The sequence below is a fragment of the Chaetura pelagica genome, unplaced genomic scaffold (genome assembly GCF_000747805.2).
Source record: "Chaetura pelagica isolate M959 unplaced genomic scaffold, ChaPel_1.0 scaffold85, whole genome shotgun sequence".
In the NCBI taxonomy this organism is placed as follows: domain Eukaryota; kingdom Metazoa; phylum Chordata; class Aves; order Apodiformes; family Apodidae; genus Chaetura; species Chaetura pelagica.
In genome coordinates, this window is record NW_009953505.1 from 1,607,553 (window position 1) to 1,624,336 (window position 16,784).

Consider the following 16,784-nt stretch of genomic DNA (forward strand, 5'->3'; position numbering starts at 1 on the left):
CCCTCATGGTACAGTTAAGCCTTGAAACTTCGGAGGTCTTTACCAGGGAAGTTTTTTACTAACAATGCATGTGCTCTCTCCAAAGAAGGTGTTTAGGACTGCTAAACAAATGTTACTAGCAATGTGCTGCTCTCCACCCTGGGACTGTGGGCGAAGTGCCTGCCTCCCTGCCCTGTTGTGGTAGCTGAATAGCTCTGTAAATAACAGACCTCTTTTCCTTTTTCTGCTGAGAGCCCATGTGAAAAAACCACAAGCACTATGTGGCTTGAGACTATCAGCACTGCTGCTTTATATTCACCAACCCCAAATTGCACAGAACAGAAAATAACAGATTTGCCTTAACCAAATCACTTAAATCTGCCCAAACTCTGCCGAAACATACACTTTTATTTTGTAACATGACTAAGTTTAGTTCCAGACAAAAGTAAACTTGTTTTAGGCTCTCTTCACCATCCCGTACTCCCCTTTCCTCATGGTGATGGATGTGGTACCTGGGCAGAGCTCTGTGTCTCTGCACCTGCATCCACCACCACACCCCAGGCTGCACAGCAACAGTGGAATGCTTATTGTTAACATCAGGGCTTGCAGTTTTCAGCATAAGAGAACCTTGTAGGCTGTGGTTAAATTGTTTTCACTGGTTATTCTGGTTCCTGACCTCAAAAAATGGGGGAAAACTACAGGCTTTCAGTTTTGTTTTTTTTCCTGCTTTCAACAGCAGAGGCTTTGCTGCAATGATCATGGAAGTAGCTTCAATCTCAGTTGTTTCTGAGCATCCAAAGAGCCTCAGAGGCTGGTAATTTAATTGATTTTCAGAATCATCAAGTGCCTGTGGAAATGGTATTGGCACTTCCAGAAAATTCTGTAAAATCCTGAATATATTCCCTCCTTCTGCAACAGCTCTGTTAAAGTATATTTTTCCATTCCTCAGTCTGAATTAATTTCAATCAGTTCAGTCTTAATAGTATGCAAATTTCAATAATTAGTGTTAATGAAAAATTGAAAGAAAACCCTAGGAAGTTTCTGGGAAAAAAAGTGTAAAGTCAAAAGCAAGTACAAAAGGAAGGTAAGGAGAAGAGGTCCTGAATTACTTGTCCAATATGCACAGCATTCAAGCACATGCTCAGCTCTCAGCATTCATTTCAATTAAAACATGCCTAGTTGTCTCTGTAAAGCAGCACTGCAGACATTGTCAGGGACTGAAGTTGCAGAAAGGACCAACTTTTGAAAAACATAATGAGCACTAGCAAAAAAAAACCCACTATACACTCAGTACTTAACAGGCTTAAAGCCATCACAAGCTGCCTGCCTGAGAAATTCCTCACTCTGGAAGCAATGCTACACAAACGAAGGTCTTCCAGGAACACCAGGGAAAGCTTTATTGCAGAAAAGAATGTGACAGTTCTCCAGCTTCTGTGGACACTGGATAATGGAATGTCTTTGCTTCTCAGCATCCTAAATTAGCTGCTCTGGAAGGAGCAAGGACTGTTTTCCATGACAGTCCTCAAGCCTTTAATGCCAGTAACAGCTTGGCTTCTCCTCACCATGCCACCACGTTTAATGGCTCTTGACAGAGAATATTTAATTTTATTTTTTTTTTCTCCCAGTAAATTAGCCCTTGGTTTCAAAGTTGCAATGCTTTAAGGTCAGCCACAGTTTATTCACTATGTAAATATTAACAGCCCACTTCTGTATGCTTTAGGCTGTCAATCTGGGAAAGCATTTGCCAGGTTTGGAGGTAACTGTCATAACTGACTCTGCTGCTGATCTTGGACCAACAGCACTGGAGCAGAGCAGCAGCTGCCAAGACCATCAAGGCACAGGGAAGGAGAGCTAGTTTCAGGCTGCATTCTTTTATTACTATATGGAAAGCAAACATGCACAAATGGTTCTGTCTATTGGTAAAGCAGAAAATTAACAAAGCAAAACAAGATAAAAAATCCATGCTGTAAAACCCTGCAGAGCTGCCAAACCCTATAAATGCAAATTATTTGACAAAGAAGATAAGATAAGCAGAGGCTGGGTGTGCAGAAATCCTAACAACCCAGTTCTCTGCACAGATAAAGCGTAAGTAACAACACGATCAAGCAAAGAGCTGGAAGCTGAGACTTGAGTGTTTTATGTAAGTAGCATCACAGCAATCTGCCTTTTGGGGCACATGAGCTTGCTCTTTCCCACAGAGCAGAGAGCTGAGTAAAAGAAATACAAACAAAAAACTCCATGGATTTATACTGTTTTAGTAATTTTTGGCATGATTCACCTCTGTGCTCTGCTAACACAAAGCAGTTTATCCACCTGGGTTAATCAGCCACATAAACTGAGCTTATGGTCACTTTTGCTTAAAAGGGGAAACCAAAGCAATTGGGTAGAGTATACTTTATTAGTATCTTATATATGCAGAGTACACTGATGTTTGTGGACATGTCTTTGAAGGTTTTAAAAGAAACTGTACCACTAAATAATAACACTGAATACAAACAAACAAACAAATAATTTGAAGGCTATACTTTTCAATGCGTTTTTATCAGTCCCTCATACCCCAATATAAAAACATACCTAAACACTCACACTTCTCAGAGCCTTCCACCTGCTGAATGAGATGGGGTATTTTGCCTGGCTGGAACATGACAGAGGTGACAGAAGACGAAAGTCTATTAAAATAGTACCTGAGTTGTTAGGTAGATAACAAGTGCCTTGTACTTAAAATATTATAGAAAGACTAAAGCCTGACAAAGTCTGGGACAGCCTAATTTATTACTTATCAACTCAAAGAGCAATTCAGGTTAGACTGGATGCCTGGGGGCCTGTCCTTGAAGCAGAGCCACCATAGGCCCAGCAGGAGATACCCAGGTTTCCAATTGCAGTCTCATGTCAGTGGCCACATCTTCAAGCTCTAAGGTCACGTTAAGGAGCCCTTTGCAAACTTCCACACAAGATGGCTTGCCACTCACCTGCAGATCTCATTTTCAGGCTCCTCCAGTCCAAACTGATTATCAAAGGCCAGCTGGATCCTTGTGCTCTCCGCAGAGTGGAGCCGCCATGTCAGCAGGAGGTTCCTGGGGTAACTGCTGGGGAAGCGTGGACTGTGGATGCAGCCATTCCCTGCCACGCTGATGGTCTCTTCTTTTCGGTACAAGTCTGTGAGGTGATTGCTCTCTGTTAGTAGTCACAACTTGTAGAAATTAGTATGTTGTTCCAGTTACAGGAAGGCAAAAAACACAACAGTTTATAACACAGCACAAATTATTTGCAAGTAATGTCTATAAAAAGTTGGGTCTAGGAGCAGTTATCATTGAGTGAGAAGCACGGTGCATTTTCTCTTAATTCAAACCCCTCTAAAAAGCACTCAGCTATATAAACTATATTTATTTTACAATGAATACATATTTACTTTTATATTGATACTGATTATACATTTTCCTTCTCATAACTTTCGTGTTAAATCAGAGTTTAAAATTTAATAAAAACTGAAGCATGAGAACAATCAAGTGAGACAGACTCAACTAAAAAGGTAAACATCCCTGCTCCTGAAATTTGGTGCTCTGGGGAGAGATGCACTCTGAACAAAACCAGGAATAACGAGGCTGCAGGAAAGCATGTGCAAGTGAGTCTTAAGTTTCTTTACTGTTCTGAAGTACTTCCTCCTAAAAGCATGTATCAGGTCACACTTTGATTTTATTTATCTGGTATGAATCATTTGCTGTCAATAAATCATTAACAAAAATAGCTACTCCACGCTTACACTGCTGTAACTGAAGTCAGAAATTGCTCCTCCATCATACTGAGTAACTTCAAGACAAATAGCCACTTAATTAAAATTCCACAACTTCTGCCTGAGCAAATACTCAGTTGTTCCTAAAGTTTACTTATATTGAGGTAAAGTCTCAGCTGCTGTAAATCCCTGGCTCCAAGATAACAGGAACTGTGGTAAGATCCAGCTCTAAAAATCAAAATGCCTTCTCAGTTGCACCATGCACTTGCATTGTCCAGATGTTACTAGAATTTGGCTCCCAGCATCAAAAAACTGCCAACAACTAATTTTTTGTGCATTGTCAACTTTAGTGTGTTGAAATTTCGAGGATCAGAGGACTTCCAGGCAATAAGCAGACTATTACAGGATTCAGTCCCCAGTTAGGACACTCAAATCAGAGCCTTCAAAGGTGAGATGTCCACCTCTATTCCCCATGTGGTGGGTGGTGATCTAGGGCTCAGTTCAGTTACTCACAAAGAGATTTCTAACACCATTTAAGACATAGTTTCCTGTCTGGCCTCCATAAGGCCAAGGAGATTCAGCAGCACATTCAGCAGCCCCCAGCAGAAGTCTCATGGAAACTGTGCTGTCTCATAGAACCAACTATATGTGGAAAAACTGAGTCCTTTCTAAAAACAGCTAGTGGGAGCTACATCTGGACAGGTGTAGCTGTCACCCAACTGCATTGCCCATATTTCTTACTACAGGAACTTGGAAAATTGTTTTCATGTAAACACCTGAACTCTGGTGTCCTGATCTTAAACTAAACATCACCACCGGTACTCTGCAGAAGGTCAGGTCAATCTCCAGTTCCACTACAAGCAAGAGAATTTGGCTACTGAAGAAGAGCTAACGGAGAAAATTTCTCTCTCCAAGCCACTCTATGAATGTTGGTAATACAAAATTGAAGGAAGTAACCAGCCACAGCCATCTGCCACACATAGTAATCAAAGTTTTCTCTCCTAAAATAAAATCTAATGACTGACTGAAGCTTTCCAAGCTCTTTATATGAAATACATATTTTTGTTTATTGAAAACAGTAATGCAGAGAAATGGTACACACTTCATGTAACTACATTTATTTTTCAGGTTACTTTTCACTGGTTTCTGGCTGTAAACACCTTCCTGCACATATCTCTAAACAAAGCATAGTTGTGTGTCAACAGTTCATTGTACCCTTCTGACAGGCTAATAATTCTAGCTTCCAAACAACCTGAAACTTGGAATTTAGAAGTCTGGGTTTCCTCTAAAAACTACCTGCAAAGACCTGTTTGTGACATCCTTTTAAGATGCTTTCATTCAAGAAATCTTCTCACACCCTGAGCCACCCTTCCTATGCAAATACAGCCCTGACTGCATAGTTCCCAAAGTGCAGAACTGGTCAGATTAAACAGTTTTGTTCTGTTTTGACCAAACAATTTGCACTGAGAAAGGGATAACAGTGAGAATTCAGAATAAAGACCACCCACCAGTTGGTTGCAATTTTCATCAGGAACATCTACATGCAAGTATGTTTTCTATTTTATTTTATTGCATTGCATTTTTTTCTTAGAAAAAAAAAATAAAAATAATAAAGACACTTCTGGTATTTTTTTCCTTAATCTGGAATGAAACAAGATGTCCAGCCAACACTACTGAGTTCTTACTGAAATGCTGAGGACCTTTAGACTCTGAAAACACCCACTACACCCAAGAGGATAGAATATTTCACAGGACTATGTTCAAAATGTCCAGGAAAAGGGATAAAAATAATACAGTTTTGATGAAAGCAAATTCTGGACTTTTGAATGAAAGAACCATTCCCTAAGTCAGAATAACAGTTATTGCAGGAAAACATGGCAGAACTCATCCTATACCTCAGAGTACTTTGCTCTTTTCTCTTGGACAGCAAACTCTTGCCATTTTCCCACTGTCAGCACACATTTCACTCTGGGGTTCCATGTGATTCATGCTTTTGAGAGAAAAGCTCTCTTATCCCAGCCAGTCCTCATACAGACTTTACTCTAGAGTTGTCAGCTGCTGCTATTAGGCTGCTGTCTTTTAAATTTGCTAATATATACTCCCAAACATAACATCTGTGCACTGTACTCAGTACATCGGCTGAGAGAGCATATGAACAGAGTTCTTGTAGCCCAAGAAGATAGGCTCTATCACAGCTTTTCATATGTCTTTAATTATGAATCTGAGTTGCTCTGCCTGTAAGTCAGCCACAGCTGACCAAGATCCGAGAGGAAATGTATTGCCTGGAACAGCACTACCCAAGCTGAACAGGTAAATGGAGAAATAAAGCTGTACATGTTAAAAAGCTTAAAAATCAAAGCCCAGTGACTTTTTATTTCTATCATGGTAAATGCAGTAACTATAGTCATTACAGAGGAAAGGCTGGAAAGAAGCATGGGGAGACAATTTGGTGTAGTAAAATAGGGGAGATAAAAATATGACAGTATGAAGATGTCGTTTCCACAAAGGAAGAAAGTACCTTTGATGAAAATGGCCATACTGCTTCTGTAACTCACATGGGAAGAAATGCAAAGCCACTCAGAGCCTCCACCTGACAATGGAGTAGAGTTTTCAGAGCTCTTAAACAGCTTCAATCCCTCTTACCTCTCTCCCCATATGATAATTACAACATGGAGTGGTGCAGCCAGGAACGAACTAAAAGCACCAGAGTTTTCTAAGGGGATTTGCCGTGGTGTTTTGCAGGGTGAACTGGTTTAGACAGTCAACCCAAACTCTGTCTCTGGAGGCTGGCCCCCCATGAATCATCAAGCATCTGGGAAACAGCTTGAGGAAATGTGAGCAACTCCTGTACTTCTTGTAGCAACTAAGATGTGAGACTTAAATGGCAAGACCTTTCCAAGGAGGCAAGCATTGTCCTAATCAGATACACTGGGGGAACTCATGGAAACCAGACACTGGCCACGGGGAAAGTCAGGAAAAAAACAACCTTGAGAAAAGATGTAGGCAAAGGAAAAGGCAGTGCCTCTTTTGTGGCACTGAGTTGTCTCACATTGAAATGCAGTACAATGCAGTATTATACAGTATCCTGGATGTGACATACTAAGTGTATTCCATAATGCTTTATGGGAGTAAATAAAATATGACAGTGGGTAATACACTGCCTGTCATAGTTGCTAAAAAGCATATACAATCATTTCACAATAAATAAAAATAGGTGTTAAGTCATAGGCAAAAAGGCCATTTAAGCAATACATAAAAGGAGAATATTCTAGATGGCAGGAGCTACAAAGACATCCTTGCACTAGGAGACATTCTTTCCAGTGAGGCAGCTCCCAAAAAGTGTCTGAACTGACTAGGAAGCAATTTGGTCCACATTTTATTTACCTCAACTAATCTCTCATTTCTTTTCCTCCTAATTCTTTCCCAACCACTAATTTTAAACATAACGGTACACCTGATGTTCCAGCTGTCCAAGGCAGAGAAGCTCCCATTTAAGTGCTGAAAGCAGCTGCATTTTCAGAAGTGCTCACCTTCCTCCCCCTGCCTGTAGGGCAGCTGGGTGTCCAACTGGGAAGGTCAGCTCAATATTCAGAAAATTATGTTTGTCTCAAGACTTTCCCCACCATGGGTGCTCAGCACATCCAGTGTTTCTTCTTCACAGCTAGGGCATGTTCTCCTAATGCCATGCTGCATGAACAGCCAGATTCAGAAACACAAATTGCATCCCACATTTGCTCTGGATGCCTGTTTTTCCTTGCAAACTTTAACAATGTATCAACACTTCATCCTAGTCAAGCTATTCCTAGTCCTGACATACGCATTACAGGAATAAGTTTAGTTTTATTATAATCATTCAACAGACAATTAATTCCTTTACTAAAACCAACCAAAAAAACCCAAGCCAAAACTCAAACCAGAAGACAATTACTGCTTGCTAATCTGACTTCTGTTCTAGAATATCCATCGAGCAAGGACAGTTTGTACATGTCAATTCCTTCAGAAAGAAGAATTTGGAAAATGACCTTGTCTAAGGACCCAACAAGGAATATAGACTATTTAGTTTCATTTTTCTAAGGTTTCCAGCATTATAACCTTGCTTCTTAATGTATTATCCTGTGAGTAATTTGCTTCTGACTTTCTTTCCTTTGTAGTAGTGATTGGCCAACCTCAACAACTTGGACATAGTGGTAATGGCCAAAAAGATACTATATTCTGAAGTGTTTTATGACAAGAAATATAACCTCTTAAATCCCATGGACTGTAACCTGATGAGCTCATCCTCTGCTACAGCGGAGGAGTTGCTGGAAATCATGTGAAGTACATTTCACCACTCATGAAACTATTTGTTACTTTCAGGAAAGGACCTTGGGAATTTGCATGTGGGAGTTTTCCAGATATAACCTCCTCCCCCACAACTGCTTTCTTTGAAACAAATACAGTGGTCAATGGTTTGCCACCAGTTTTTAAACAAATGAGATAACCTTTGGGGAGAACAATAGCTCTTCAGTTCTTCAGTTGAAAATTAGCCTGATCTAAATAGCTGAATCCACAGAATCAGAAGCAAAGAACAGTAAAACATTTTTTAATCCAGGCTACAAATCAGTTCATCTCAGGGACAGGCATGGCAAGTTGTATTTATGACAGACTGTTCAGATATTCATTGACTTTTTTTTTTTATTCCCTCACTCTCCTGCTATAAGGAGAAACTTTATTTGTTACCCATAAGGTTCTGTGTAAATCAGAAGAAAAAATGACCAACTTCATGGTCAACATAGTGTATTCCATAGGTGGTATAAGCTTGTTGGGAAGACATAAAACTTGTTATATTTTTTGTTTGTTTGTTTTTGTTAATATAAACAACAAAATGAATCCTAGCCAGTGAACAGAACATTACATTTCCACTCTCTAATGAAGAAAATAATACTATTTGGTAGTACCTGTCTTAGACATCTCTGTCTTTCTAAGGACAGAAGCCTAACACACCTAGCTCAGCTCTGCTCCCACTGAAATTCACCAACAGTTCTCCAGGATGGCAGACCAAAGAAGGGAAAGTGTTTGGAACACCAGAAATGAAACAGGAATAGCACAACACTGGCCAGGCTAAAATTGTATATGGCAGCACTAGGCTAAGAAAATGGTCGTTCTGGTATAAGAATGCATATGTAAGAGCACATCAGGTCAATGGATCCCACCCAAAGCATTACTTCAGGTCACATTCAGCTTTATAAAACTTCAGTAGTCCCATTTATTTCAAGGAGCCTACAAAGTAACTTACAGTTAAGCTCATACTTAAGAAGTTTTCTGGATCAAATAAGAGACCAGCATTTTAGCACCTCCCTATGTGTTACCTGTCACCTAAGAACAAAGCAATTAAGAAGTGGAACAAAACCCCACTGGAGTTGATTAAAGACTCAGTTTGGTTGGCTTGCCACTGAATTTCAAAGCAGCAGCTCCAGGTATCTGTTCTTTCTCTTATCAGCTGGCACTTTCTTTTTATCAGGGGCATGAAAGATACTTCTGGCATCATCAGAACACAAATTCAAAGCATGACCCATTCTGTTACTTAGGCAATTTCAAAAGATGCTTTGTGTATGTTCAGCCAAATTCAGACCTCATGTGCACTCCCCCAGCTCCCTCTGAATCCCTTAGCTGTGTGGAGATCTTTGCTATAAGAGTATGTTTTATATCTATATAGGATATCTCAAAGCAATGAAAAATTGCACTGTAGTTGAAAGAAGCAAAATTATCCAGTGCAGAGGGTATCAGAGAATGAAAAAAACCCAGCTGTTCAAAATTCAACTCAGAGCCATAATTCATTTTATAACAGAATGGTTAGTCATCTGCCTGTGCTTCCATGCACAGCAACCCCATGAGTCTTGGCATTACACAGGCAACCTATGGTTTAACAGGACCTTAGTGATGACCACTTATGAGAACATGAAGCAGGCAATGGATAAGGAAGTCCAGGAATGTAATTCGCAGAGACAGCCTATTAAAATGCTTCTCACTATAGTAAGTGATTTTTATTTGCATTTTTTAAGATTATTTGTACTGTGGAATGCTCACCATTGCAATTGCATTTTGAATGTTATAATAAAAAAATGGTCCTGAATTGAAGAACAGACTGGCCTGGATTTTGGTGAGATGAAGGCTGTGACTCTGCTTTGTCCCCTTTCGTGGGTGTCTTGCTCAGACTTCCACAGATGAACACCAAGAAAACAATTCTTTACTTATTTTTATGGGGATATCAAACTTTGTGATATTTGCTTTTTGCAGTGACTTGTATTACTTGCCTTTATTTAAATTATTGATAGAGACTTTGTTCTACAACAACGAACATGCTGAATGTCTTCTAGCAAAAGCGTCTATAGAAGAGTAACATATGTTAGGTCAACATATAAAAAACCTTGTTAACTGCTAGTTCCTTCATGAGTGGTAGTGTTGCAATGCATCTCTCTGTTGTACTCTTAAACCAACAGCAAACTGAATGCATTTTTCTCTTGGGATTCCACAATTAAGTATGAAATAATTAATATGTATATCAAGAATGTGTAGCTGTAATGATGTGGAATATGACTAATGTTCATGAGAAAAAAAATACATAAAACTTTGAAAAATCACAAGGCAAAAAAAAAAAAAAGAAGAAGCAAAATTAATATCCTGGTGCTCCGGAGAGCTTTAGGGAAAACTGGTAACTGAGGCAGAAGTTTGCAGCGAGTACCAACACCTCCATGAGAAGGCTGGTACATAACAAACTCATGTAGTGCCTCGGACATGATGATGACAATTATAGACACAATTGGTATTAAGCATGAATACCAACACTGGACTCACACTGTTCTGCAAAGAACTAGTGCACTGTGCATTTAGGCATTCCAGTTTTTTCCCCGTTAGACAGTGATTCAAGTAAGTAAATCTTTGTGGGAAACTTCTTTCAAGTCCTCTTGGTGCAATGAAAATACACTTTTCCATTTTGCCTTCACTATTTTGCAAATTTCTACAGCCATGGACTATTTGCCTCAGAAGTCTGGCATGACTCAAGTCTTAAAAGAGATTTTGTTTTAAGACACTGTTTTAGAAGCTGTTCTCATCAAGCACCCCTAAAACTCTACAAGGTGTGGAACTTCCTTAAGGAAAGAAAAATTTTGATAAAAGAGAAAATCTGGTTAAAGGCAAAAAGGCTTCTCATGTTAAATACATTGTAGCAGATAGACACACAATTACTGAGTGGAAGGCTGCACATTAGAACATTAGTCAATGAAAGGAGAAGCAGTTTCAAAGGACAAATCAAGGCAATTTTCTCTTGTAATGTGAGTTTCCTTACCCTCCATTCCAGTACTGAAGATTCGAAATCTCTGGATGGGAATTAAAAGTCACTTCTTACAATGGAAAGTCTAGAAATAGTACACATTGTTTCCTTGGCCTGAGTTTGCCATGGGCATGTTTTTAGTCTCTTAGGGTCTGTATATCAACTGATTTCATGAAACCAGAAACTTATCAGGATATTTCAGTCCCTTTTAAAAGACTTAAGAGCCTCAAAGTTATCTAGATCTTTTAAAGACACCAACTACAGACAGATCTCACTGTATTAAAATATGATCATCAGTAGTGCTTTCATTTTTCTATAGTAGCCTACCACCTAAATCTGCTGCAAGGAAATAGGAGCCTGTGTTGTGATTACTTTACATGCCTGAGAGACTTCAGATCACTCTGGTTCCTCTCAAGGGACAGATGAGTTGTGGATGCTGCTTCAAAGATGGGTTGTTAATTTTCCGACAAACAGTTAGAGACAGAATGCAGAAGCAGTTCTTGGAGCAGGAATCCCAGCCTGAGACTTAGCCACAAAAGTAAAGATCCAGCAGCTTTTCTACATTCTACTCCAAGGCACACACTGCCATGGGTCTCTGACAGTTTAGACCAGAGCACGGTACGTCTCCTTTTGCGTTCACACACCTCAGTTTTCTTGTCCTGGAAACCACAGCACTGGGGCAAAGAGGGCAGTAGACATCGAGGTCTTTTCTCAGCACTGAGACAGAACCCTGTGGAGGGCCACAGGGACATCTTTCCATCATTTAGATAAAACCCCTGCATTGAGAAACAATATTCCCCTAGTCTGAAAAGAAATTTAAGTCATACATACTGAAAGTACCACGTACATTAAGTGCAGAGGATCTTTCCTGTAAGTGCTTAGGATTTTCTCTAGTGGTTTGGCATCAGAATGCTGCAGAGCTATCATGTGGATAGATATTGCAATTTACCAAAGTTTCCAGGCACATTCATAAAATTCTTGGCTGTGGCTGCCTTTTCTTGTTATGATCGTGCACCAAAAGATTGTCTGTGGTGAAAAAGCAGGAGAGCCCATTCACTGCTCTTCACAGGGACAAGGGGCTGGGAAGATGATGCTGGCACCCATCAGCATAGCTGACAAGCTCAGGTGCTACTATGCCACATGCAACAACAATCTCTCACATATCAGCACACTGTTTCCCAATCACTGTAAGGTGAAACCAAAACTGGAAATGGAGTTGCCTCCAAAGGCTCAATTTACACACTGCAGCTTCCCAAGTCCTTTCTGGAAAAACAGCTGTTTGGCTGGTTATCAAGAGGAAGTGATTGGAAACATTCCTTCTAGGCTGTGTGTGGGTGTTTTGACAAAAAAACAGAAGACCCTAAGAAGTTCAGGCTGAACAGGCACTTCTGCCTCATGCAGTCCCTGCTGCAGCCACCCCACCTGCACTGAGCCTGAGGGGGGCTGGGGCTTCATGTCTGGGACTGGTTGGTCACAGCTCTGCAGTGAGGGTAAAGATGTCAAGTCATGACAATCACGTCATTTTTAGTTCCATCTGCACCATTTACCAGCTATTTAGTGATATTTGCAGCATGAATTGAGCCATCTAGTGCAAGACTGTTCTCTTACTGTATCCATAATGTAGTGCCCAACACCAGAGTAGCAATGAAAGGGTAACATAATGTCAATTATAAAAAATGCAAAAAAACCCAGTGCAAAGACAGACACCAGTAAAGGTAATGCTGAGGTCAGAAGACTATTGCAATACCAGTTCTCTGTTCAACAGTGCTGTCTCATTGGTTTTACTCCCTGTCCACCTGAACCTAACACGTTCGCCAATTTTGTGATGGTTGGAGATTCTGATCAATATTGTGTTGTACACTAGGGAAACAAAGTGAGAGATAACTTCTCCTCTGAAAAGTTTATAGTTTACAAGATAAAGGATGGAATAACTAGAACTAGAAAGTCCAGAGAAACATTATTTATATTGTTCAGCAAAAGAGTGATGTGATAAAGAATTAAATATATCTTTCCAGATTTCTTTTCCAACGCCCTCGATGGGCAATGCCCTTTGAAAATCAGGTTTTATTCTTCACCCAGGAGCTCCCCAGATGATGCAGGGAAGCTACAAAGATGAAAAATAATAATAAAAAATCAGTAAGTTACCTTCTCCTTTTATAGTAAATTAGGCTGCAATAAAATGGAAGATGTGCATGGTGTGCATGGAGGTTTTCTTTCTGAAAGGTTTTCTGTCCATTTCACCCATTAAATAAATTCCAACTCACAGACTTTCAGCTGAAAAACATGTAATCAGAGCAGAACTGGGACTTTCTGCTGCACATGTTCCCAAACACTTCATAATGTATTTCCCTACTCTAAGGTTTGTTAAGTTACAGCCCCAACAGGTACCGCGTGAGCAGCTGAAAACTCATTAAAACGTGTCTGGCTAAAACAATACTCTGTTAAAACTCCATGGAGCACAGACATGATGTATCTTTATGTTCTCAACAGGGCTGAGCATACTGTTGGCAAACCAAGAAGTTATTAAATAATCCTTCACTTCCCTGAGGCTTCAATGAATTCTTAATTTTAAACAGCAAACCGGAGTCACCCATGTAATCATACTGGAGGCAAAGCCAAACTTCAAAATTGTCCTTTGATGGTGGATTCAGTGAAACATTTGATAGAAGAAGAATTGAGCAGTTAAAATTATAAATTCAGCCACCTTTGGCTCCAGATATCACCAGCAGGAACTCGAAGCAGCACATTTCACTCCTCCAGCTTTCAGACAACATGTGAGATAACCCAGTATTAACCAGCAGGCATCATCAGCACTCTCTCACCTTAAAGCTTCCAGAGAAACATAGTGAACCAACCAAACTCAGTTTGCCCTTACCCTGATGAAAGCCTAATGCTGTGGATAAATGCCTGTAGGTGTCAAGGCAGAGGATTTAAGGAAGAAGCCTCAGGCTGTGCCTTCCTCCTCCTGACCTAGATTGCATACCAAAAAAGCAGAGAAGCACACAATGGTGATATGAATGTGGCTGGACACCAGACCAGCTGCTGATGCTTGGCTCAGGCATGAAGGTCCCAGGGAACATATGGAACCCACCAAGGCTTGCAGCCTGCAGATGTCCCTATGGTGAGAAGGTCCACTCTCCATCTGTGTAGGCTGGAAAGTAAAAAATTTCACTGCTGTCTCACCCCAGCTCTGGGCTGGTATTGAGATCTTGCACATCTACATGAACATCACATGCTGAGGTCCTGTTCACTAGCAAGGCACAGCTGTGTGTTTACTATTTAACACAGCTCCAAGCAGCTGTTTGACCAAAGAGGAGCCTGATAAGAGGCTATGTGACTGAGATTAAAAGGGTGAGAAAGTCCAATAAACACAGTACTCTCACATAATTTCATTTTGTGGACACACTGTATCAGAGCTATTGAATGGAGACAGGGACGTAAGTGCACCATTTTCTCTGAAGGCTTTTTTTCCGCACTAAAGCTTCAAAAGCAGAAGGCAACCTTGGCACTCTTTGGACTACCCAAACAGCTGCCTTCTTTTCAGTTAGCTTTGCATCTAGCATTACAGTCAAGTAAGACATAAAATTCAGCATCAGTCCATCTCTACTCATAAGGACAACAGAATATATGATGCCAGAGTTTGGCTTTTTTATTAGCTTCAGCAACGTTAAGCCAGGTATTACCAGCCATGGCACCAATTTAAAAAAATAAATAAAAATCACCATAGTACTGCCTAAACTATGCTTTGGTCAGTCGCCAGAAAATATGTTCTTTTGTCGCACTTAAAGCTCAGAAAAAAAACAGCTACAAGCCACTTCACTCTTGCCAGGTTGGACCCTTGCCTGAAAGAGGAAAAATGTTAAAGTTCATGTATTTGACACAAGAAAGAAAAGCAAAAGAATTGGCTTGGTAGAACAGATAAGAAAACAGGATTAACAACAAATTTGGTGTCAAAATTTTCTTTTTCTAGTTTCTATTTGTTTGAAAGAATTCTAAAGACCTTTTTATGTTGTTGTTTGCATGCACTTCCAACCTGCTTCAGTTATTTCTGCTGAACTAATCTCAGTCTTTTCCAAGGAAACCATGGAGTAACACTCTATGAAAGGACAAAATTTTAAACCTCTCTTGATTTAGAGACTTCAGAAGTCCTACTTTACAGCAGAAACTCAAGAGTACTCAGTAAGATGGACTGACAACCACCACTTCTGGGTTCCCTTGGGTGAAATGTTCTGGGTTTTTTCATAGTTTAGAGTGCAATTAAGAAAATACCACAACTATGACCCCAAATATATTCTAGTATAAACTATAAATAACTGGCATCCTTGGTAAATAAGAGCTGCACTGTGTGTTGCTAAAATCAGTCATGGTTATTCAGACAGATCTGAAGTACTGTTTTATCAGTTGCTGGCCTGTGAATTGATTTACTTGATTTAAAGTGTTTTGTTGTTTGGGGTTTTTTTGTATTCTCAGGGTACTCCTCACCCTTATCAGACTTTCACTTCTGATCTGTTACTAAACCAAACTTCCTATATGGCAAATTTCTTGTACTCTTATGACCAGTGATTCAGTCCACGCCATCATTTCTCCCCTCTCTGCTGGCAGCTGAAGCTGGGCAACTGCAAGGACTGGGTAGATGCTGGGCCTGGCTATGTACAGCAGGAAGGGAGGGGACAAGACACCAGCTCAGGGAAGCTGCAGGATCAAAGGGGGAATCACACCAAGACTTTTCAGCCCACCTCCTTCTTACATAGTGGATATGTCAACCCAGTCCGTGCCCTTTCAGTGCACAAGAGGTGAGGCAGCATTTTGGACGCACTGCCCTCACCGTACTCCCAGAGAGCATCACGGGCTACAGATAGGATGGAGCATGCTATGGCACAGGCTGACTGCATCCACACTCCCTCTCCAAATTACAGATCTGGGTGAACTTTTCAAAACCACATTGACATGTGCAAACACTACCAAAATTTGTGAAACACACACTTAGCAAGGAGTAGGCAGTCCTCCTCACCTCCATGCCCAGATGCAGCATGGTCGGTGCTGGCACACAGTGGAAGAAGGTGCTGGTATTCCCAAAAAGCAACCTGCAGGTCATAGCCTGCCGAGTGTTTGTCTGACACACAGCTGTAAGGTAAAAGCTGTGAGTCTCCATGATGCATTCGCTTTGATTAAAGGACTGGTAATCCCCAACTTGACAATTCAGGTCTACCCATATGCACATTTACTTGGTTATTTCATACATACAGTTTTAAATAATTTCTTTTTACCTCCTACTTTTTAATAGATGCAGAGAACCATCTTGTCAAGAAAGAAACAAATGTTCCACTAAACCCATTTTAATGGACAATTTGTTACTTCAATGCAGCATTAAAGTAATAATGAAAGAATAAACATAAAATTATCCTAAGAAATAAAATTTAAACAACCTTAAAAAATACTTGTCTGAGGCATATTAAGATGCTTATAAACTCAAACATTTATAGACAAAGCTTGCTTGCCAAAATAATTTTCATATAGCAGTAAGACAACCTGGAACCAAGTTATTTGCTTATGTACATCAGCAGCATCCTTACAGTGATCATAGCTACTGATACCAGCTAAAGATCTAACAAGAGTAGCAGATGACAGGAGGAAGAAAAAAATTCTAAAGGCAGGATAAGAAGTATGATGAAATTTGTGAAAGAATAGGGACAATAAATGTCCAGTGCAGTGATACACTGCACTAATGAGAAATCGGACTAAATCAGCCCATAGTGATATCTGAGA

At 40.2% G+C, this 16,784-nt stretch overlaps 1 protein-coding gene across 1 annotated transcript in view; it reads right to left on the minus strand.

Annotated features, from left to right (window-relative positions):
• Nucleotides 1–16,784, minus strand: part of PDGFD (platelet derived growth factor D) — a 138,373-nt gene that overhangs the window by 54,364 nt on the left and 67,225 nt on the right. The window contains exon 2 of the mRNA XM_009999380.1: nt 2,949–3,153. Within this exon, the coding sequence (XP_009997682.1) occupies nt 2,949–3,153 (205 nt within the window). The remainder of the gene's footprint in view (nt 1–2,948; nt 3,154–16,784) is intronic.